General features: G+C 40.8%; 1 protein-coding gene across 1 annotated transcript in view; it reads right to left on the bottom strand.

Annotated features, from left to right (window-relative positions):
• Nucleotides 1-538: 538 nt before the first annotated feature.
• Nucleotides 539-25190, bottom strand: part of atf6 (activating transcription factor 6) — a 37859-nt gene continuing 13207 nt past the window's right edge. The window contains exons 8-16 of the mRNA XM_053613772.1: nucleotides 15705-15890; nucleotides 15219-15310; nucleotides 13968-14108; nucleotides 13731-13856; nucleotides 12923-13022; nucleotides 12098-12165; nucleotides 11018-11129; nucleotides 7280-7364; nucleotides 539-1430 (exon numbers count right to left, since the gene is read on the bottom strand). Of these exons, the coding sequence (XP_053469747.1) occupies nucleotides 1228-1430; nucleotides 7280-7364; nucleotides 11018-11129; nucleotides 12098-12165; nucleotides 12923-13022; nucleotides 13731-13856; nucleotides 13968-14108; nucleotides 15219-15310; nucleotides 15705-15890 (1113 nt within the window). The 3' untranslated portion in view covers nucleotides 539-1227. The remainder of the gene's footprint in view (nucleotides 1431-7279; nucleotides 7365-11017; nucleotides 11130-12097; nucleotides 12166-12922; nucleotides 13023-13730; nucleotides 13857-13967; nucleotides 14109-15218; nucleotides 15311-15704; nucleotides 15891-25190) is intronic.

A 25190-nucleotide genomic window follows, 5' to 3' on the forward strand; every position in this document is an offset into this window, starting at 1 on the left:
GACATACTTTTGTCTATATACGTGTACATCAAGTGCACAACTGCCAGAACATGACTTAGTCCATATGTGGTTCTTCCCCAAACTGTTTCCACAAAGTCAGAAGCACAAATTTGTATAGAATGTTTTTGTATGCTGAAGCTTTACAATTTCCCTTCACCAGAACCTGTTCCAGCATGGCGATACCCCTGTGCACAAAGCGAGCTCCATGAAGACATGGCGTGTTCAGGTTGGAAGAAGGTGCAAGAACTCAAGTGTCCCTGACCTGAACCCCACTGAACACCTTTGGAATGAACTGGAACACCAACTGCACTCCAGACCTCCTCAACCAACATCAAATTACAGCAATGTGGTTAGAAAAATTCTGTCTGACCTTTGAATAACCATCTTCCAAAGAACCATGCTATTGAAATATCCTAAAACTGGGGGTGGACAAACAAACAAAAAAAACAAAGAAAACCTCAGACGAAATCAGAGAGGATCGTCAGTCTTCACTACGGTTAAAGAACAAAAGAACCATCATTATTACATCAAACGCAAACAGAGTCCAGTGTTTATTTATGTTTTTACGCGTTGCTTCATCGTGACATTTAAAAACAAAAAAGATTGCAATTGATCACTTTTAAAAAGTCAGGCAGCGAATAAGCAATTTTACTTAAATAGTTTACTATCTTCCAATTGAAACCCTTTCCTGCTTTGTAACGACAATGGGAAGTAAAATTAGCATCATTTCCATTTGTGACAATTACGCCATTTATTAATATTATTTTCTTTTAATCATAAAATTAAAGAAAATAAAATGAAGATGCGCCTTGTATATGAACCAAAACTGGAAGCTTAGTAAAATAAAACTTCATTAGAACACTCCTATAAATATTCACAATGCAAAGGGCAAACAAAAGCTAAAATGAAAATCAGTATAAGCCAAACACAGAGATCAATACAAAACGTATAAGAATTCAAATCAGAGTAGATTGGGCACAAACTAGATATTGTTTCCTGAGAGCTTGAACAATTTACAGCATAAGGATTTTATGGTGCAAGTGAAATATGCAGTGGTGTTCCTCAAGGTTCAGTATTTGGCCCACGCTGATCAAAGTGGCTTTCTCAAATTCTACCCCAGACTTCATACAATTCTACTCCAATTTCTGACACGGAGCAAAGATATAAAGGATTAACAATAGAAAAAAACATGACAAAAGCTCTTCTGATATCTGTTGGCTTCTAGAGTCAAGCAGAGCCCATGAGGACTCCAACAGAGGGTGAAGTGTGACTGTTGGTCGGGGCAGAGTGGTAGAACGATTCAGCGTCAGTTTCATTCACGCGCAGGATTGGTGGAATACTGGAGGACTTGATGTGAAGGATCCTGGTGTCCATTACCTCACAGTCGATCTGCATCATCACCTCAAACTCCTTGTCCTTTATCACACTTTCTGTAATGAGAAGCAAATGGCATTTTAACCACACCTGAGGTTCATTTACACCGCTACATCTGTACTTCTGGAAAAAGCACTGCCACACTCCAGCTTTAAAACACTGCAGGACATGGAACCCATCCTGCAAGTGGTGGAGGTTAAGTGACATTTCAGGACACACATCCTTAGACACACAGCCAAAGGCAAGTCATTGTTGACTTTCATCTTTACCACAGTAATGAACCAAATGCACAAGGAGTTGACACGTAAATGACTTGAGTTCATGTCCCACGAGAATAGGGTCTGGGGTGATCAGTGAAGAGGGTTTGCATGTCCTAGACAGTTTAATTTCAGCATTAAAATAACACACAGACACACACACAGACACTTTTGCCATTGCTATGTATACTCAGTACAATTGTGTGTCTGTTCTGATAATTCAATTCATTGTAGGGGTCTTCAATGCAAAGCTCCAACTACAAAATTGTACGAGCTGTTGTGCACCAGCAACTAAAGAGAGTGGACATTGAAAAATCCAAATACTTCTGGAGAACCTATCTAGGTCCCACCATAATAGAGGTTTTGCGCCGTTTTGCTTTGTTTTCCATAACCACTTGCACTAGAATTTTTTTTTGGCACGTGGATAATTTTGATAGAATGATTTGCTAGGGGAACTGTGATGAAAGTAACAAGCTCACACACACAAGCCCAGAATACAGAGCAGTAAATCCATCCAGTTTACTGCAGACATGTTTTATAGGAAAGCCTGGGATTCTTTATTTCAATATGTGCACATATTTCATGGGGGGGGGGGGGCATGAGGCAAAATTGCCTCAGAATACTGTTCTTGTCTGACTGGAATGGAACCTGATACGTTCTTCTATTCAGTTTTTATTTGTACAGCACTTTTAACAATGGACATTGTCTCAAAGCAGCTTTACAGAAATATATAAACACAGGATACAGATTTTAAATGTGTGAATTTATCCCTATTGAGCGAGCCGGTGGTGACGGTGGCGAGGAAAAACTCCCTGAGACGATATGAGGAAGAAACCTTGAGAGGAACCAGACTCAGAAGGGAACCTGTCCTCATCTGGGTAACAACAGATAGTGTGAAAGTAAAAGAAAGTTCATTATGGTTTAATATGAAGTCTGTTTGTTGAACTAGTTCACTGTTCACTAAAGGAAACCTGAGTGCAAAACTGTATGTGGTAATTGCAGTCCCAAGGCCATCGCAGCAACCGTAGTCCCAGCAACCACAGCGAGAATGTCCATGTGGAATTGAGGTCCAGAACCATTTCATGGTACTTCAAGCGGCACGGTCCTCATCAATCTCCAGGCTGTAGCCTCCAGTTGAGGAGAGCTCCATCAGAGGTAGGGCATCTGGATGGATCAGGCAGTTCCGGAGTGCAGAAAGGGTCAGGATCACTGGCATCTCCATAATATCATGTGTAGCTCGACAGAAGGAGAGAGGAAGGTAAGAAGGCTAAGATGGTCTTCTGCTCCTCCAAGACTGATGTGCCTTCAGAGGTGCTGTTCTGCTCATCATGGTTGTAAGGCGTGATTATATGAGTTACTACTGTATAACCCTTCCTGCAAGCTCAAATCTGGATATTTTCCTCTGACCTCTTTATCAACATGGCATTTCCACCCACAGAACAAATCCACGTAATCCACATTATTAAAGCACACACACAACATGGCACAACCACAGCAGACAATCCGAAGACATAACACCTCCACCACTTAGTGGCAGAGGCATAAAAATGAGCAAGATGGCACACAGTAGTTCAGGTGAGACTAACAGGTCAGTGTCCCAGCCTGTGTAACAAAACATACACACATGGACAATTTCCCATTGTTGCTAGAATTAGTGCCAGAAACACAATTATCCAAACTTTTATTTATTCATTTATTTATTTATTTGGACTTCCTAAACTGTTTTAAAAAGGGCAGAGCTTTCGGGTTCTTCCTGTCCCTCTGGCCTTAGCCCCTCTTCTTGGACTTATTAGACAGGAATGTGATTGATCTGAAAGTCACAAAACTAATTAGGCAAAGTGTGACCTTGTTCAGCTTCTTAATCAGGCTTCCAGGTGTAATAACAGACGTGGCGATGTAGAGATGCTGATGGGGACCAGATGCTGATTTTTGAGTGCGTACAGCGTTCAAAAAGACCCAGAATTCCACTTGCAGTCATCGATGCAAACGGATCACTACGCTGCATAGACGTATGCATTCAAAGCCGGTAATTTTGATTAAATATATTTTTAAAAAAAAGCACTCAACCTAAAGTCCAAGAGGTAAAGCCCATATTATTAAAAAATAAATCGCTAATTGAAGCACTTGAAGCTAATCGGACTGAATCCGAAATCCCAGCGTCCCCTCACCATGCTTTTACTTCAGAGTCACTGAAAGACTTCCATCAGGGCAAGCATATGAAAGAAATTTATAAACAGGAGAAACTAAATCGATGCAGCCGAAATAATTTAAAGCAGATTTCAGCACAAGAAGGGAGATTATTTGGACTACTGAAACTGTGCCACGCTGCCAACTAACATTTGCTCAAAATGCCATCTTAGACTTTGTGCATCATGCACTGAGAAAAAGAGTGAGTATACTTATTTGTATGTCAAATGTTTATGTCCACACTCTAATACCCATAAAAACAATAACAAAACCGATGCGTTTCCTCATGGAATTCAGTTTGAGATTCAAGATTATTTGGTCAGTTAAGGCAACATTGACTCCACTGACAGACAGCGGTATATAAAGGAGGTCAGCCTTCCTTCCCTCAAGATCAGAATTATTAAAAAGGATGACCTTTTTAGAGATTAGAGTTTTTTAGAGATGGTAATGTTAATGTGCCACAATATAACACACAAGTAGGCATGAGAAAACTTGAGCTTGTCAATTATGACAGAATTTAGGAACATACTGTAAGCCATGACACAGTAATTTACCTTCTGATAAACAAAATGTAATATTTTCAGTTAATTTTACAGACTGTATGCAAAAATTGCTATGTCTGCTGATAATATTGAGTTATTTTGGGGATTAAATCAAAACATGGAAACTGGAGTTCACTTTTCTAGTCATATCTGGCAACCGTGAGTTTAAATGAAGTGAATGTGCTGTCTATTAGAGTTAGTGAAGAGAGTGAAGGAGAGCTGCAATGTACTGTATGTTTACAGACTGAACAGTTGCTACTCTTGATTATGATTGGTGAGGAATTATCTAATAAAAAAGTTGTTTGAATTAAAACCCACCTTGTAACGTTAACATGATTATTAATTTACCGCTGTCTCTATACAAGCAGGTCACAGTAGCAGGTGAGAGTCATTGTGCGGGATCAATAAAAGATGGCGGTTGAGAGATCGGGAAGTTGAGAGAAGCAGATGATGTACAGTGTTACTCGTCATCACAATGACTTCTCTGCAGTATTTCCACACTTGTTCGGTTGACTGAGGTGATGAAAAGCAGTGTGAAAGTAACTGTTGCGCGGTGTAGATGCATTTTGGAGTTTTTATTCCGATTGTATTATACAACTCCGAACAGGACACTCGCACCGGTGCAAATAAATATTTTTTCACAGCCATACAAAGTACTTTTCAGTCACAAATGCGAGTGAAATGGTCACACTGTAGAGCCCTGCAAATGCCATAATCTCAAGTTGTTCACAGGAGGGTTATGGTCTGTCAAGCGACACATGATATTATGGAGATGCCAGTGATCCTGACCCTTTCTGCACTCCGGACCTGCCTGATCCATCCTGATGCCCTGGTTGCTGGGACTACGGTTACTGCGATGGCCTTGGGACTGCAATTACCGCATCCAGTTTTACACTCAGGTCTCATTTAGTGAACAGTGGACTAGTTCAACAAACAGACTTCATATAAAACCATAATGAACTTTCTTTTACTTTCACACTATCTGTTGTTACCCAGATGAGGACAGGTTCCCTTCCGAGTCTGATTCCTCTCAAGGTTTCTTCCTCATATCATCTTGGGAAGTTTTTCCTCGCCACCGTCACCACCGGCTCACTCAATAGGGATAAATTCACACACTTAAAATCTGTATCCCGTGTTTATATGTTTCTGTAAAGCTGCTTTGAGACAATGTCCATTGTTAAAAGTGTTATACCAATAAATAAATGATGGTGTTGCAAGTGCCTGAGTCACTTTTTCCTGAACTAACACAGCCTTGGGCTCATCCGCTAGCGGAAACTATAGAGGAAAAGAAAACACAAAACTATACTGAATTATGATACAAAGCTTGATTGACTAGAGTTTACTTTGTTTCTACGCTGTTATCTATCTGCCTTATAACAGCGAACGGCTAGACAGGGACGAAAAGGGACGTAAACTTAAACATTTATATTATTTATCTGTCAGTAGATAATATATTCGTGCCATATAAATTGAACGGTAAATAAAGGGTTGGGATTGAGCGGCGTTTCAGTGGCAATTAAATAGCAATGTTGTCAGTAAACATTAAGAACAGCTTGAAATTTTCACATTTATGATACTGAATACCGTAATTTCCGTACTATTGAGCGCACCTGAATATAAGCCGCACCCACTAACTTTAAAAAGAAAAAAATTTTTGTACATATATAGGCCGCACTTGTCTATAAGCCGCAGGTGTCCACGTTGTAAACATGAGATATGTACACAGAAAGATGTTACACAGAGATTTTTTTTAACTTTTAATTAAATACGTACCGTAAATGCTTTATTCCGAACAGTGCCTGTAACGCAGCTGGTTAAAAAAATAAAAAATACAGTTGCCTACCAGGAAAAGTCATTGATCGCTATCTTCATCTTCCTCCTGCGCACTAAAACCACTAAAGTCGTCTTCTTCAGTGTCGGAATTGAACAGCCTCAGAATTACCGGTACTTCGTCACACACTTCCTCAGTCTCTCTTTTGTTGTCGCTCTCAATGTCACTTACGTCTCGAGGCAAATTCGCCCTTGAGCTCGTGCTGTCCTCTTCATCACACAGCAGTCCAGCCTTTCGAAACCCGCTGGTGATAGATTTTTTGACACTGCTCCACGCTGTTAGGATCCACTGGCAGACTTGAGCAAAAGTTGCTCCTCGCATGCTATTTCCTTCTTCGACAGCCAGATCGATTGCCTTTAACTTGAAAGCTGCATCATATGCATTTCTTCGTGTGTTTTCCATGATAAGGGTGTGTGCATGAAGCGCAAAATGACTGATCTGAAGAATTTAGTGTGAGTGCGTTTGATTTAATTCGAACAGTTTCATTGGTCGACTGTGACCTGTTCGGTAATTTCATTGGTCCGATGTGACGAGGCTAAATGTTTTGGCGGCATGAAGCTCGTTAGCCCGTAAAAATCCATAAATTAGCCGCATCATTGTTTAAGCCGCAGTGTTCAAAGCGTGTGAAAAAAGTAGCGGCTTATAGTCCGGAAATTACGGTACTCATTGCTGTTCTAATGCTGATGTTTATAACAGACACAAGCATACAAAATGTGGCATACTACTCACAGCAGAAAGCTGACATTTGTTTAATTTATCTTTTCATATTACACGTAAAAAAAAAATTAAACAAATTTTGGGGGAAAAAATCTGGAGCAGAGAAACAGTTCAGCTCATAAAACTGGTCCAAAAGTAAATGTAATTACTAATGAATGCATCATTTTAAATTCACTTGGCCTGGATGATCCACCCACATCCTACACTCAGATTGCTAAATGGTGTATTCAAAGGCAGAGACCAAAAATAGATCTGTTTCTCCAGCACTTGCCCCCCAAAGGGCTTTTTGTTCCTTTATGATAAAGTATCAACTTAGCCAAGGCTGTCTGTCTCTAAAGCCTATCTCTCGATGACAAAGAGGTCTGTCTCACCATTGATATTCATTGCTGGGAGCACAACTGACATCTTTGGTCTGCTTCCTCTGTTGTGGTTGGTGGCAGGAAGAAGAAGGTGATCCTGAGTCAGAAATAAAGGAAATAGGTGTTAACAACAAACTAACCGTAAATTATATATTTGTGTGTGATTTTGCAGTCAGTAATTTACACAATTTGAATGAACAAAAAACAGATCAAAGTATGGAAAAAGTAAATACACCCCCACATTTATCACACCTTCAAATCCATATAATTAGTCTGAAAGTTGAACTGAAAGTGGAACTTTCAACAGGATAATGATCCTAAGTACACAAGCAAATCCACCACAGAACGTTTGTCAAAACAGAATCAGAGGGTTATGCAGCTGAAAGAATACTGCATGGAAGAGTGGTCAAAAATTCCAGCAGGCCTGGTGGATACGCCTACAAGAAGTTATTTCTGCTAAAGGGGGCAATACTAGCTTCTGAGGCCAAGGGTGCACTTATTTTTTCCACAGACGAAGATCACATTTCTATTGATATTACTGTTGAATAAATGATTGAAAAGCGAATTTTCCTTGTGCTTTTGTTCAAGTATATCGACGTCATTAATAGGTACTGTCCAAGTATGTCAAAAAAGCCAACAATTTCCATGGGGTGTACTTATTTATTCACATCTCTCTCACACACACACACACACGCACACCATCCTTTTTAATAAATTTATATGCGAGCTTATCTGGCACCAACATCCATGCCACAATTAGTCACAGATCACACTTTTCCTTCATTCTGATGTTTGATATGAGCATTAACTTTACAGGTGTACCTAAAAAAGTGGATGGTGAGTGTATATGGCTGAACTTGCAGCTGAACACAGATTTGGATTTTTAAGGCTAATACTATTAATACCCTTGATCTTGGACACAAAAATAATATTCCGTCAGTATCTCGCACAATTTTGTCTCCCTATTCAGACAGTGTCAACACCCTCCCTACAGCCACACAGACTTCTACTTAAAACTCAAGGGACTGTGTGCCAAGACTTCATGGAATATTTCATTTTCAAAGATTTTGTTAAAAGGAAGCCAAAAACGTTTAAAGGAAACATATTTAATTTAGTACATTTGGCATAAATAAATGTTCAGTTATCATCATATAAATCATATAATGCTATTGTCTCACTGCTTTCCCCCCCCGGCCCCTCCTCCCCCAAAAGTTACATTCATCATCAGATTTATGCATAGTGAGCTTATTCTGCTTTAGCACTGGAAAACTCTATAATCACTTTCCACCTGTCCTGAGAGCTGCCAAAGCACTTGTGGAAAATGTATGCATCTGAAGACAGTACAGGATATTAGAAAAACAGACAGAAGCAGAGTGGCATGTTATATCCATCTCCAGCTCAGTGCAACCTGGAGCACCTATGAAACTTGTGGAACCAAATCTGGCATCTTCGAGACCTACAGTATTAGCTCCACAAAATGAGGAGAGAGAGAAAACCTCTCGCTGGGGTTACAGAGAGCAGTATCGAAGCAGCTCTATTCTCATATGGGCAGGGATAAGGTCTTCCAACTCGAAGCTTTCCCAGGGCTCCAGGTTCTCTGTAAGCCAATAATGTCGCAATCTGCTTACAGAAGCAAAGGGGGAATGGAAACATTGACAATACAAGTTGGAAATGCTTAAGGGACAACATGGGAGTTGAAATAAAAAAAATAAATATTCAAAAGAGATTTTAAATGGAGTCCAGCACAAGATGTAGAGATCTGGAAGAAATTGAACACAGCAGGGAGGGCGGGACCAACAAAACACCACCGAGACCCACACCCTAAATCCCAGGAAACAAAATACATGAAAATAAATAAGCTAACAAACTCCATCTTCATCGCTCTTTCCCGTTTTCTGGCATTCCATGACGTGGACAATGCAACCACGTTGCTGTTGGATGAAAGTTTTTGGTGTAAACGTCTAAAAAAATCAATCCAATCTTGTAGCTCTGAAAGTGTTCCAAGAAGGAACATACTGCCTGTTTTTGATTAGAAAGAGGAGAAATGTGTTTAATATGAAAAACTAAATAAAAGACTGCGTATTGAACACTTAAGGCCATGTAACCTATTGATAAGCATTTGAATTTGAAGTATGCAGTAAGACGTTTGCATCCGCGTTCTAATTTCTCAAGCATTCGCTCGCATGGCAGTGTAAAGGGGATTTCAAACCCACATTTCACAGCTATTCATTAATAACCTGATTCCCCAAAACCTACCTACATCTGAACAAAAGGTCACGCCAGAAGCCAGCAGGCCATCCATCAGTGCCAGGCAGTGGCCATCATGGACGTTGGAGTCAACAAGCCAGGGGCTTAAATAGACTGAAGAAAGCAATCCCTGACCCAACTTCATCCTGATGTTTTCTGACCTGACTCATGAGAGCCACAACCCATTTCTGGACAAGACTCTTAAAGCCGAAAGTAGTTTCGTAGCAGGCCAGACTCGCCTCGTGTGCGGAGAGAGCATCTGTTTACACACGGAAAAGCAAACAGGCCTCAGAAGGACTTTCAGATATTATTACTCATCACTCATCTTTAGAAAGAAACAAAAAGGGAAAACAACACAGATTGGGAGAGGCAGAAAATGAAAACCGGTCCAAATGCAGGTCACAGCAAAAGCAGAGGAAAAAGCTCAAGCATGGTCTCGACAAATAAAAAAAATTAATCAAACTCTAACCAATCAACACCCAAGCTTTCGTAGGCCTCCTGCTCTCTAAACCTTTAGCTGCCTGTGCTTGCGTGTTCATCCAGGACCTCATTTCTTCTTGGACACATTTGTGCACCTCTGAATCACAGAGATGTTTGTCAGACGCAGAACTCAATGTTTCCTGCTCTGAGTAAAACCATATGGTTCCTCTCTTACTTAAAGAGAGCAGGGCACTGGAGAGAGCCAGTCCCAAAGCGTGGTGGAACAACTTTTCCAACCTCTTCACATGCTCGTCATTAATGAAATTAATTTGTTTACAGGGTATGCCTGGGTGTAATAGCAGAATTGTGGTGTTTAAGACAGTGGTTCTTCACTGCAGCACTGTAGGGCTTGGGAACGGGCCAGTGAGACGGACTGTGTGAGAACAGAGCTCAGGACTCGCACACAGAAAAGCATAACGGTTTCACCCTCTCGGGATCTGTTCCTGCATCTCTAATTAATCAATTTAAAGCGATCTGTATCTGTCTAGTGCTCAAATTTTATATCCATTTTTTGTATTTGGATTTAAAAACGAGAAGTGGGTGTGGTCTATACCAGGAATTTTTTTTTTAAACCGTTCAAGCCGAGTATCCTTACGCAGTCGCATCCCTAATGTAAGGAAGCGAAATGTTGAAAAACAAATTTCACTCAGAAATTTTTTAGAAAAGTGCCAGTGTTTTTTTTAATTTTATTTATTTATTTATTTCCTGCCCAATCAGATCACAGCTTGTATAAGCAGATTTATGACATACACTACATCAAAGATGTTTCAACACAGAATGAGGATATTCCCCCTTGCCGTAATCAGGTAAATTCTGAGAACCCTGAGAAATAATTTCGTTACTAATCCCAGATAGATGACCTAGCTCATTATCCAGTACACTCAATAACTGTAATGTACCTGGTATATTTGAGGTATATTCCTATAGTATAGTATTTCTGCAACTGTTTGACATTTTGAAGCTTACGTTTCATGAATGGCCCATACACATGTCCAGTTTGAAGATTTAACAAAATCTACTCACTCTGCGGAAAGAGATCACATAGAAGGTGTCTCCTCTTCGGTTGATCTCATCAAAGAAATCGCTGTACGTGTGGTGAGGGGCGTAGTAGACCTGCAGCTCGTTGCTTGAATGCCTAAAGACAGGGAAATGTTCCGCCTTCAAAAACTAGCCACAGACACAAATGCTAAATGATAAGACGCACTTTTTGTCAAATTCAAGCCAGATTCACCAGGTAAACGTTTTCATTCACTTATAAAATTAGTAGATATGATCCAAAGGAGTGGCATGACTTCAAAATACCAACACAGTTACATCCAAGGAAACCAGAACAAGCTACAGCAGGATATTATTTACATGATAACATTTTCCCTGAATAGCCTTTATTTGTTTTGGGAGAAGGACTCCAAAAATAATTTAAAACTGCCAGTGTTTATGTAAGGAATGCATAAAACTGCAGCTGCACTAAAAACCCCTCTCAAATAGTTTCCATAAAGAGCCTTTGCCTTGGAACAGCTTGGAAAACCAAATACCTTTCTTTATATTTAGACCGCAAAAAATTAAAAGCATGCTCAATGATAAAAACATTAATAACAGCACAAACAAATTACAGTCTTATGTCTAGTCGGAAGAGAAAATGAGATAAATTAATATAAGAATGTAGCATAAAAAAAACACTACATGACAAAATGCAGGGAAGTGAACATTTATGCAAAAAAAAAAAAAAAAGTGCATATGAACAAATACATAAACAATGCTGTTGCCCCACACTCCTTCATTTACTAGTTGAAGACATTGCAGCTGTATATTGTAAGAAATTCTACCCTGCCAATATCGAGACAACTCTTTAGAGTAGTGCAGCATGATTTTATAAACATTCATGTGATATTTACAAAGCTGAGTCATTACACAAAGCCATTAAAGTCACTGCCTGCTGTAAGGTTTATTACACAGGCATGTATCTACATCATTTATAAGTGCAGAAATAATTACGGGTCCTAAGGGGCCTGTAACGGGTTTACAATATCTTAAAGCACCAGGTCAATTAAAAGAAATCGTAAAACTGCTCAAAACAACTATAAACTTCAAATGAGCAGCACTCACTTGTCAGAAGAGTCGGCGTACTGCACAGTCACGATCTGCGCCACTTCTGCCTTCTTACTGGCCGTTCTCTTTAAAAATAAAAAAAAGTAAGTAAGTAAACAAATAAATAAAAATAATGAATCAATTAAATTAACATATTTCAGAATATCCATCCATATAATAGCTGATATTAATTTACACAGATAGGGGGTATAATTACTTACGGATTTCAGCTGGTTCCTTGCCTTACCTTGACTTGGACAACTGCTTTTTCTTAGCATTTTCAATACTTTTCCCCCCCACGTCATTCCACTTTATTACACAACTTTGTTTATAAACTTTAATATTGTGAATTCTTTATATTTCCAGATTTCTTGAGTTAATACTGATGTCTGGTGAAAATTTCATGTGCATAACCTCATATATATATATATTTACGGGAAAAAATGCTGACGCATCCAATACTTATTTCCCCCACTGTATGTAGCTCTAGATCAACCTTAAAAAAAAAGAAACTGTGTCAAACTACTGAACACTCTCTCTGGCTCAAATCCACGTGTGTTTCACGCTGATGATAGTAAAAATGACTATCACCACTGTGCCTAATTTTCCTTTCCTAATAATGCTTGAACATGCGCCTACTACTCAAGAATGTGCACTACTGTTCAACAGTATGCGGAATAGCTATAGTATTCGGAAAAGATTAAAGAAGCACACTCAAGCCAATAAACCATTTTAAAGATCTGTGTAGATGTAGAAACTCCTGAGAGCCTTGACTGTATATATGGGAATCTGTGGAAGCAGAATAAAGATGTTAACTGGATGAGTGCCTCTGATCATTCATACCGTGATGGTTCTGGCCCTGGAGTGGGTGCTGCTGGTGTGCTGGCTCTTAGTGCGCTTTGCCTCATGGCGGTGGACCCATCCCCTCAGCTCACTGGCCATCCTAAAAAACAGAAGAGAAGGAAATTGTTTATACAGTGCAATTAATAAGTATATGGACAGTAACAACGGTATTGTCTCTAAAGAGCACCACTATGGCAGTGAAAGGCAACGGTCACTAAGAAGTCTGTCTTTATTCAGGGGCACCTAAATAAAAAATCCTATAGAGGAAAAACTTTGTTGATAAAAGAGGACAGAGAAAATATAGCCCTGGAAAAAGAAAGCACACCCTCCTTCACGTCTATGTTTTTATTTATCAGGACCTAAATAACAATTGTGTGGTCCTCATAGTACTGTACAGGTGCATCTCAAAAAATTATAGAATGCCTAATACTGATGACAATAACTACATACACTATATAGCCAAAAGTTTGTGGACACCTGACCATCACACCCATGTGGCTGTTCTCCAAACTGTTGCCACAAATTTGAAAGCACACAATTATATAGAATGTCTCTATATGCAGTAGCGTTACAATTTCCCTTTACTGGAAATTACTAAGGGACCAAACCTGTTCCAGCATGGTACATGGTTTCTCCAAGGTTGGAGTGAAAGAACTTGAAGGTCCTGCACAGAGAGAGCCCTGACATCTGGAATGGTATGTTCAAAAAGAACATTACAGTATAGGTGTGATGATCAGGTATCTGCAAACTTTTGGCCATATAGTGTGTTGATGAAAACCGCAACAGTTTGAGTACACTCCGTACTGACTTTATGCACTTGGTCCTGTTTACAGGAGGCTGGCAGGGAGGAGGAGGAGGAGTTCTGAGGAAGAGAGGATCCCTTTTAACCACCATGAGAGCCTTCTCCTCGGGCATTGATTCCAAATCCTCCAACCTAGGGGAAAGAAAAGAGTGTAAAAGACAAGAAGACAAGTGAAAATGAGCCAAAGATACAGTGGAGAACACATACACAAACATGCATGTCTGGAACACAGGATACTCTTACTTGTTTCCAGTATGAGAAGATGGAGAATCATGCAAGCTGGCCCCCATGTCGCTGTCGACCTTTGACGAGAAGCCCAACAGATGTCTGCTACTGGAACTAGGGGCTGCTGCAAACCTGGAGTCTGCAGCTCTCTCAAAAAGACTAGTGAGAGAGAAAGAGAGAAAAAAAAAAAAAATCAAGGAAATCAATGTAAAATAAAGCTGCATTACGTGATTCAGACAGAATTTTGACAAAACAAACAGCTAAAGATTTGACCTCACTCCAAAGCACCTCCACCCAAACACGTGCATGTGTGCTGCATACGAACACACTCGAGCGAAAAATGATCAGAACACACTCTGGGTCCAAATGTGTACCGCCAATACAAGTTATTCAAAAAGCAAAACATTAAATAAATAATGTTAATGTGTTTTGAATATAGTGCAGGGTGAATTGAATTTTCAAATGATTTTTTGTTTGTTTGCATTTTTTTGTGCATTTTCCATACTGTCCCAACTTTTTCGGAATTGGGGTTGTATTTGAAATGTCGACTCGTTGGACCACAATTCCACGGTGCTACTGTACATCTCACATGAGACCGAGCCCAGAGAAGTGGGCGGAGCTTCTGGACAGTGCTGATGTACGGCTTCTGCTTTGCATAGCAAAGCCTTAACTTGCATCTATGGATGCAGCGGCGAATGGTGTCGACTGAAAGGTTTACCAAAGTATTCCCGAGCCCTTGTCAGGATCTCCATTACAGACTCATGACGGTTTTTAAGACAGTGACAGAAGCGGTTTTCAGCCTTGCCATTTATGCACCGAGATTTGACCAGATTCCTTGAATATTTTAAATATATTGTGCACTGTAGAAGGTGAAACGCCCAAAATCCTACCGATTTGTCTTTGGGGAATGTTCTTCTCAAAGTGTTGGATTATTCACCGACGTATCTGTGGGCAGATCGGCGAGCCTCGACCCGTCCGTGCTCTTGAAGGACTCGGCATTTTCTGGAGGCTCTTTATATACTATGAATAGACGATTGCCTCACCTGTTTCACATCACCTTCTTATTTCAACTTCTCACATCGCTATTAGTCCTAAACTGACTGATCCCATCTGAAGAGCATTATAACATGAGAATGTTTTAGTTTATTTAAATAATCCATCCTTCCTCAATGGACTCCCACAAAGGCTTCAAATTCTTCCTGTACAAGAATTTCAATTTCATTTTAAGCAATTTCTTATATGAAGTCTTTATGCACATTAGCAGCTTACCTTAATGGTGCAACGCTGATGGCCAAGAAAACTAGGACCACCATGAGACACACAGCCCGTCTCTTTGGAGAAGTTGCCTTCAGAATGGTGTTCTAAATGCAAGCATTGTGGAGATACAGAGTACATCATTGCATGTCTACGCACAAGCAAATGCTTTAAGACTTCTCTACACAGGAAGCCTGGCTTGGAATCGCTTGGAGCCTGCAGTAGTGGCCTAATCCGTAAAGTTTAGTCCGTATAGTTTAATCTGTATATAAACTGTTCGTTTTAAAGTTCTGTTTGATTATTTATATTCATTTATGAAATTTGTTGTACCGTCACTTCCTTTTCCAGCTAGCATAAAATGACAGACACTGCAAATGTTGACTTGATTTTAGAAAAGTGAAAAGGCTTTTGCTGTTCAAACCTATGAGAGGAGCATGAAAACTACTACAGAAATAACATGTTAAGAGATCCATAAATCCAATATAACATCGCAGGACCTACTTCATTCATCAGACCCTCCAGTTGCCTTTTCAGTGTCCCATTTTCATTTTTCAGCTTCTCGTTCTCAGATAGCGCAACATTCAGACGGGCCTCCAACGTCAGCAAGTACTCTTTCTTCTTCTTTCGTGATAGAGATGCAGACTCTCTGTTCTTGATCATCCGCTGCTGCCGTCGTGACACGCTCGACTGGAAGAAAGAGAAAAATTTATTAAAACAGTGGTTTAATTTTTACTGCCAATACAAATGTGGTTTTTTTTGTTCCTCTCTCTATTAGGACTGGGGGTGAAGAGGTGGTTCCTCATACATTATCAGAGTTTTTCCTTGCCACCGTCGCCTATAATATCCACTGTTAAAAGCACTATACAAATAAAATGGAACTGAATTTAATTAAGCGCAACTAGCCTGTCTGAGCAATTTGCCAGGGTTGTGCAATGGTATGGCAGAGGAACCACAGAGACTCTGCATATGTCCAGGAAAGTGGCATGGCCCGGAGATGGTTGGCCAGGCACACGTCACATAAAATATCACCACTTCTGGTTCTTTTGGCAGAGTTGGATAGCACTCTCGGACAGGATGCTATGGCCCATGACTGGCCTCACCTCTCATCTCTTTCCTTCACAAATGGTAATGCTTCCCATGCTGTGCAGTATTCAGCAGCTATGACAAAGAGCCCTACTCCTGACCTCAAAATAAGTCAGCAAGACCAAGGTTTCCACTACTGCTTTCACTGGTTGTCAGAACACCCTGGAAGCTTCCTCCCCAAAGTAGATCTGCTGTCCCAGATGGACATTGAGGTTTCGCATCCACAGCCTGTGTTGCCTGCATTTTTGATTTTCACCCCTCAGACTAAATCATGAATCAAGGACTGCTATCCAGCAATCCAGAAAAACTTCTGACTGCAAGAGCCCCAATCATATGGACCCTGTATGTGTTTAGGTGGAAACTGGTCCATGAATAATGTACACCTTATCAGTTGGGCCCAGTACTTGAACACGCTAACTGAAATGTATTTAATACTTAGTGGAGAAGCCTTTGTTTGTAATGACGCTTCAAGACGCTTCCTGTATGAAGAAATTAATCAGCCGCAGTATTCGGGTGTGATTTTGGTCCATTCTTCTAAACATATTGTGTTTAAATCTTGTTCAGTTGGATTCGAGTCAGGTGATTGACTGGGCCATTCTAACACCTTGATTTTTTTTTCTCTGAAACCAATTGAGTTTCCTTTGCTGTATGTTTTGGATCGTTGTCCTGCTGGAAGCTCCACCCACATCTCATCTTCATCATCCTGGTGGATGGCAGCAGATTCTTCTCAAGAATCTCCCGGTAAAGGGCTCCATTCATCGTTCCTTCAATTATATGAAGTCTGCCGGTAACATGTGATGAAAAACAGCCCCACACCATGATGCTTCACCTTAAAACTTCATTGTTGGTGTAGTGTTTTTAGAGTGATGTGCAGTGCCATTTCTGCTCCAAACATGGTGTGTAGTATGACAGCCAAAAAGTTCAGTTTTGCTCTCGTCTGACCAGACTACACTCTCCCAGTATTTCATAGGCTCGTCCAAATGAGTTGTAGCAAACTTTAAACAAGCCTCGACATGCCTTTTCTTTAGTAATGGAGTCTTGCAGGGTGAGCGTGAGCAGTGGAGTGCACTGCCTATTGTTTTCTCTGTGACGATGGCACCTGCTGCCTCCAAGTGTTTCTGGAGCTCTTTCCAAGTGGTCCTTGGCTCTTGGGCTACTCTTCTGACTCCCTGGTCAGAAATCTTGTGAGGAGCTCCTGTGTGTGGCCGGTTGATGTTGCTGCTTCCACTTGCGGATAATGGCCCCAATGGTGCTTACTGGAGGATTCAGAAGTTTTGAAATACGTCTGTATCCGATTCCATGTTTTGCAACAATAAGGTTGTGAAGGGTTTGGGAGAGCTCTTTGCTTTTACCCATCATGAGTTGTTTCTTGTGTGAAACATTGGTAACAAAAAGCCTTTTTATAGACCATCAATTTACTAACCCAGCTGATATTAATTTGCACAGATAGGGGGTATAATTACTTACAGATTTCAGCTGGTTCCTTGCCTTAGCTTGCCTTGGAGAACTGCTTTTTCTTAGCGTTTTCAGTACTCCCCCCCGTGTCATTCCACTTTATTACACATAACTTTATTCAATACTTATTTCCCCTGCTGTATGCTCATGCAGTTTTGAGTTTGTTTACATTGTTTAAATTGGTTACATTAATGTGGGGCAGCTGTGGCTCAGGTGGTAGAGCGGGTTGTCCACTAATTGCAGGGTTGGCGTTTCAATCCGCAGCCCACATGCCCCCACAGCTCTGCTGCCAGTGTTGTGTGAGGGTGTGTAAATGGGTGACTGAGAAACAAATGTAAAGCACTTTGGGGAAAAGCGATAATTAACCCCTTTCGCCCCGACACTAGCGTTCATTCCGCCGGCGGAATGGAAAACGACTTATCGGACATTTTCAATTAGTATAAACAAATGAATTATTGTATCACCGCAGTTCTGGTACAAGATTAGTCAGGACACTTGTGTGTGCAGTTTTATGTCCGTGTGCTTAACTACGGTGAGCAGGGGGATGGGAAAGGGGTGGAGTTTGAGCTCCCTGATGGGCAAACAATTCACACCTCTCCACGAAAACATTGAGACAGAGATAAATCGGAGAGCACGACTAAAGCTTTTTTGATAGTAAAACACAGTATACAACTGCCACAATAAAATTATAATGTTTAAACCAAAGATCGGACTCGTATAAATGTTTACTACCTTGCATCACCTACATAGACGAAAATCCAGTTCGCTCGTGGTTTTATAAATCATGCACATTTCCATCGGTATAAAGTCCATCAGTTTTATTGAAGAAAACAAATGCAAAGTTCCAGATTTAGTCACAAATGTCCTCTTCAAAATGCATTAAGTGTTTTGGTATCACACCCCTCTGGAATTTAGTAATTAGCCATAAACTGAACTGAGACACCATCTAAAAAAAAGCTAATCTACTTTGGCTATGCTGAACAACTCGCCTCCTAAATTTTAATCGGGCAGTCTAACTTGATTGACACCCACTTGGACCAATTGTAGATACTTCTAGCTTTCAAACAAGCCCAAACTCGACATGATTGACCACTCAGAGGCTGAGAAAATCAAACGCGTAATCAGCACAACCAAAACTTTTACGTGTGCGTCTTGAGTTGTGTGTCAGCGGTACAGGCCAATCAGCACAGTGCTACAGGGCCGTGCAGAGAAACTATCAGGAAATGGCAGCTCCGCTCTAGCGGTCTCCCTGCAAAACTTTATACAGCAGGTTTTTGCATGTTTGGCAGTTTTTTCTGATCGTTAGTTTTCTACTGGTTTTCGCGCAGCATGCGATTTATCGGCGTCTTATAGCGGCGGTGTGCTCCCGAAAAAGCCTGAATGCGTCACAGCTTCTGGAGCACTTATTTCCGAGTGGCTCTTTTTTTTTTTTTTTTTTTTTTTGGAGAAAAACTATGTGGATTGAGTTGAGGGGCTCTATCTACCCCCCCCAGAGAAGTCAGAGGAGAGGGGTCACTCGTGTGTCTATCATTTGAGCCACTCGGAGAGCAAGTGCTCCTTCACCTGGGGCTCTGGCACTATTTTTAATAAACATTATATTTTATAAGTATGTTTCAGACTTTTTTGTGTGTGTGAAATTACACATTGTGTAACAGAGAGAGCTACTGCCATTTGTTTTCATTTTGTGCCACTTGGAGAGGTTTGATGCCATTTGGAGAGGTTTTGTGCCATTTTGGAGAGTTTTTTTTACCTGTGTTTGGATTCAATTCAATTCAATTCAATTTTATTTGTATAGCGCTTTTTACAATAGACATTGTCTCAAAGCAGCATAACCTTACAAACAATTTTAGTGGTTAGAGATAACCTCCTCATATTTTGGGTGTTCATGGACAAGTACTTGGGGCATCTTTGAGACCAGGAATGGGGTTGATATCAACATTTTCTGTGAAGATATAACGTGTTAAAAGTAATTTTTTTTTTAATAATTTTTTTTAAAATTCTGAATATATTGCCCCAGGTAGGCTAGGTCAAAGAAGAAATACTTGAAATAACTGCTAATTCTTAAAGTCTAAAGTGTCTACTTTCATATGAGCCATTAACCACTACTGTGGTGTGAGGTCACAAAACAAATCAATGCTGAACACAGGTACCCCCAAAACAGACAAAAATGCCATTTTTTGGCTACCAGTAAAATAGGTTAAAACGCACTATATAAGTGCAGATCATTTACCAACGTACAATATTACATATAATTTTTAAATAAAAACAACAACAGAGGCTTTAATTATGCACAACTACCTCAGCCTTCATTCATAGAGAAGAAAATCAATATTAGCCTAAGACACAATAGTTACACCAGTCAAACACTGAGCAATGCTTTTAATTGTAGTGTTGAGGGTCAATAACACAGAACACTGCATTTCTCATTCATGGCCATGAGAATTTCAGCGGTTTATGGGATTTGAGGGCCCAAACAAAGACTCAATATTTAGAGTGTGCCCTCAGGAGGGACCTAATAGACCTCATATAAGCTTTGTGCACATAAAAGTCTGAGCATCTTTCAAGCAACTGCTGTACAGCATCAGCACAATGGACGCAAGAGCTTTAATGCTGACTTAGTGGTACTCAGCAACGACTTCAAAACAAAGTTGTATTCATTGTTCAATTTGTGGGCTAGTAATGGCATGAGAATGTTTGTTAAACAGATGAAACCATTTGGAGGATGGCCAAAAATGTTCTAGTTTACTTAAAGACTTTTTAAATTTAGCTTATACACACACAGGACTGGGGACAAAGCTACCACAAATCCCAAGAGACAGAGAGAGTCAGAGAGAGAGCATGAAAGACAACATACACATTATTGCAATGGCCTGATTTGCCCCCACAGGCAGGCCTCTTTAAGAATTTGGCTGTAATTAAGCTGTTTGGATCCCCACTTGGTCGGTTTGCATGCCATCCCCTGAGAAAGAGTGAAAGAAAAAGTTCCTAAGCCAGGTTCTTTGCCATGGGCAGGGCCAGGGAACAAACATGTTTGTGTAGCAAGAAGTCAAAGGGGCCACACTGTAGCCATGGATATTAAATAGGGTTAGGCTGATTTGTAGAGGAGGGAGGTTTGTTGGATGTTGGCATACCTTGCAAAAAATCGGATTTGGACTGAGACAAGGAATTCTCCTGTAGCTCAGTTGTCTAATGAAAGCAAATTGTGTGCGCAAGAAGAAAATGATATATAAATAGTACAATTACAGTGCACGCTTAGTCAACTGCCAATCCAATAATCCACGGTTCATGGTAAACGCCTTTGTAGCAGGTCTCTCCACGTGTTAGTGTTAGCAAGGAATTTCAGCTTAGATTTTGCCATAAGAATATCCTTTTAATAAGCGCCTCAAACAAAACACCTTTAAAGAGCCTACATAAAGTCGACTTATTTTGTGCTTCATAATACATACACAAGCACTGCATAGAACTTTTTAAAATAATGGTGCTCATTTCGAAACGTATGAGCTGACGCCATAGGTTATGTAGCATATGACTTTGTCTTTACGTTAAATAGAGAATATCTTGCCAGGTTAAAGATGTGTATGAAAAACCCAAGGTAGTGGGAGGATAATGTTTGCCAAATTTTAAATTTTACTGTTAGACCACTGGGTCAGAGTGTCTCCAAAACAGCAGGTCTTGTGGGGTTTCCCGGTATGCAGTGGTTAGGAAGGACACCTGGTGAACTGGCGACAGGGTCATGAGCTCCCAAAGCTCATAAATGTGTGTGGGGAGCGAAGGCTAACCCCAACCCTAATCGTCTGGTCCAATCCCACAGAAGATCTACTGTAGCACAAACTGCTGAGAAAGTTCATGCTGGTTCTGATAGAAAGGAGTCAGAACACACAGAGCATTACAGCTTGCTGCGTATGGAGCTGCGTAGCTGCACACCGGACAGAGTGGCCATGCTGACCCCCTGTACACCACCGAAATCTCCTACAATGGTCACGTGAACATCAGAACTGGACCATGGAGCAATGGAAGAAGGTGGCCTGGTCTGGTGAATCAGGTTTTCTTTTACATCTTGCAGACGGGTGTGTGTGCGTCCCCTACCTGGGGAAGAGATGGCACCAGGATGCACTATGGGAAGAAGGCGAGTCGGTGGAGGAAGTGTGATGCTTTGGGCAATGTTCTGCTGGGAAACCTTGGATCCTGGTATTCATGTGGATGTTACTTTGACACGTAACATCTACGTAAACACTGTCACAGACTGAGTACACCCCTTCATGGTAACGGTGTTCTCTAATATCAGTGATCTCTTTCAGCAGGATAATGCTCCCTGACACACTGCAAACATTGTTCAGGAACGGTTTGAGGAACATGATAAAGAGTTCAAGGTGTTGACACGACCTCTGAATTCCCCAGATCTCAATCCGATCAAGCTTCTGTGGGATGTTCTGGACAAACAAGTCCGATCCACGGAGGCCCCGCCTCACAACTTACAGTACTTAAAGGATCTGCTGCTAACGACTTGATGCCAGATCCCACAGCACACCTTCAGAGGTCTTCTGGAATCCATGCCTCAATGGGTCAGAGCTGTTTTGGAGGGACAAGGAGAGGGGAACCTACACAGTATTAAGCAGGTGGTTTTAATGTTATGGCTGATTGTTGTATATACTGACTGTGACGGACGGTTTTCTATTACCCGACTGTGACACCGTTCTTAAGCTGGTATTTTTTTTTTTAAATCCTCCTTAACCTCATGTCCTTTTTTTTTTTTTTACCATCTGCCAAGTTGTCTTCTATAAGCAGTACACAAGACCTAAATTAACATATTAAAGCCTCCCAGATCCTGCATTTCCTACAGTGAAACAAGCTGACATTATATAGTGTATACCATCAATATACTGATTCATGGTTGTATACACTCCACTGTCGGTTTTATCCTCTGAAGTCCTTAACGTGCAGGGTTTTGGATTTTCCCTGAAGCATGTGGAACGACATTATCTGTATGGTCACATTACACTCAAGATAACGCAACGGTCAGATTTTCTCACTCATTATTGACCAAAAGTTACAGAGACACTTTTTCCCCCTTAACCTTGATGGAGAAAAATGGCTATCATTAAAAACAGATGTGGATCAAACAACCCGCTCTGAGACTACGGGTCACACCAACAGAATTGTTTACGATGCCTAAACAGTCCAGCACTTTCACTCAACATGATCAGACAAGACACAGACGTGCTCAAACAGATACTTCTGACCCTGAAGTCATATGAAGTCATCTGCAAAGACTGATTAGCTTTTATCTAATGTTAGCTTTTTTAAAACACAAACACGTTATTTCTAGCAACGCACAATGCTCTGAGAGTAAAGCCTGAAAGTTTTAACAGAGACAATACATATCAGATGTGTTTCCTGAAGTCTACAGAGAAATAAATCAGATTTCTCTCTCTCCCTCTCCATTGCCGTGACACTGAACTGCTGTGGGTGGTTTTTCATGGAGCTGTGCATGCGTGCGTGTGTGTGTGTGTGTGTCATCTGCCACGTTGGAGCAGAAATTTCTGATCCCTTCTGTACCTTTCAGGGGAAAAAAGCAAAAAGACAAAACCAGAAGGAGAAAGAAACACCAGGAGAATAACACATAAAGCAGCCCTTTCATTATACAGCATATACAGTTGAGTACTCTACACTCCTAAACGTCAATCACAGAACGACTAGGACACGCACAATTAGATAAAACCGCATAGGCTGAAAACATCTGCTCCGTTTTGGAGTAGGGAGCCTGGGGGGCTTTTACTGGGATCTCAGATCATCCCAGAGGTTCCAGATGGGGATTTCTGTGGGATACGTTTGATCACTCATGCCATTGAAAAGCTAACGCGCACCAATTTCCCCCGGTTCGTTTTGCAATGCACATCCAATCACCTGTGTGTAGCAATATGCATGACGGCGTATTTTCGTCTATATTCTGCAGCCTCGTGTAGTACATCTGAATAATTACATAACATCACGAGTAACACAAACACACACAAAATGCAGCCAGATTGCACAGCTGGCCTTACGTCAGCGGAAACATAACAGCGGCGTCGCACAACCCTCTGAACGCACACATACGGTGGGATCGCAAAGTGTTCAAACCCCTTCACTTCTGCATTGGATTCTGAACGCATGTAGTTGCCATTTTCACGCATCAACCTACACTTAATCCGATCGCTACGGCGTTCGCGAACCATCAAGCCGCTTCTGGTGCGCATGACGAGCACGTAACGTACCCAAGATACCTAGAAAGTAGGTTTGTGTTTTTATTATTTCTGCCAGCATGGCCTAATATACAGCATGAGCAAGCCCTCATCGTGCTCCTAGTCCTCATTAACACGTCTAGATGTAAACATCGTGAAATGAAAGTCCCATCTGTCGTCTCACGTTCACCTTTTGAACTCAAACCCGAATGGCGTCAGGGCACAGCGTAAAAGAAAAGAATCTGAGTTTCCATTCCCAATACTTTCACAGGGGACTGTATAATTCAGGTTTTTACAATAATGAAAATTAAACTCAGTAAAAACCATTATCAACATAGAGGACAAGGTAACACCCTTGGCTCTCAGCAGAGCATACCAAATCGAAGAAGTTTAAAGGTCCAGGAGTTCTCAGAGTCGCTCTGGCTGCATACAAATCCCCTGACAAGCTTGGACCAATCTCAGGAAATAGTTTCTAATTACAGTGTTCCATTACTGTTAAGGGAGAAAACTGTACCATGAGTACTATTAAACTCAGTACAGAGACACTGCTGTTTGTTTGTCCTTTATTTATCTACAAAACTTTGCGGAACAGTAACTCAACGTTCGCACGATTAACATTTATACGGTCTGACGACACGAATCACATCAACACGGGCAACTAGCTGTGGAAAAGTCATCAAACTTGTGCTTATCTTCGATACGAAAAGGCCTCACTAAATAATCCCAGATGTTATAAGCATAATTTAATCGATTTCAAAACCCTTCCTACATTTTCATTAAAAACGGGATTCAAGTCAGAAGATTGGCTCGACTACGCAATGCCTTGGAGTTATTCCGGCTGTGTGTTTGAGGTCTTGTTGAAACGTTCATCTTCTCTCCAGTTTCCATTTCTTGGCCAATGAGGTTAAATTCCACCTCTAATACGTCCCTGTATATCGCTCCGCTCGTGTTTCGTTCAACGATATATAACGATCCAGTACCGCTTGCAAAGAGGCAGCGCCATATCACGATGCTCCCACTGTTGTTTTTTTCCCCAAAACATGACGAGCTGAATTATGTTAATGGTGTGCACTTATTTAGCGCCTTTTCACCTTAGTGACTCTACCACCTGAGCCACAGACAGCCGCCCCAAATTATTGCCAAAAAGTACTATAGTTTCATCTGACCAGAGTATTGTGCTTTTAGATGCACAACATCTCTGTGCTTATTACAACTGTAGTAAAAGGGATGT

The sequence above is a fragment of the Ictalurus furcatus genome, chromosome 25, assembly GCF_023375685.1.
Source record: "Ictalurus furcatus strain D&B chromosome 25, Billie_1.0, whole genome shotgun sequence".
Classification (NCBI taxonomy): domain Eukaryota; kingdom Metazoa; phylum Chordata; class Actinopteri; order Siluriformes; family Ictaluridae; genus Ictalurus; species Ictalurus furcatus.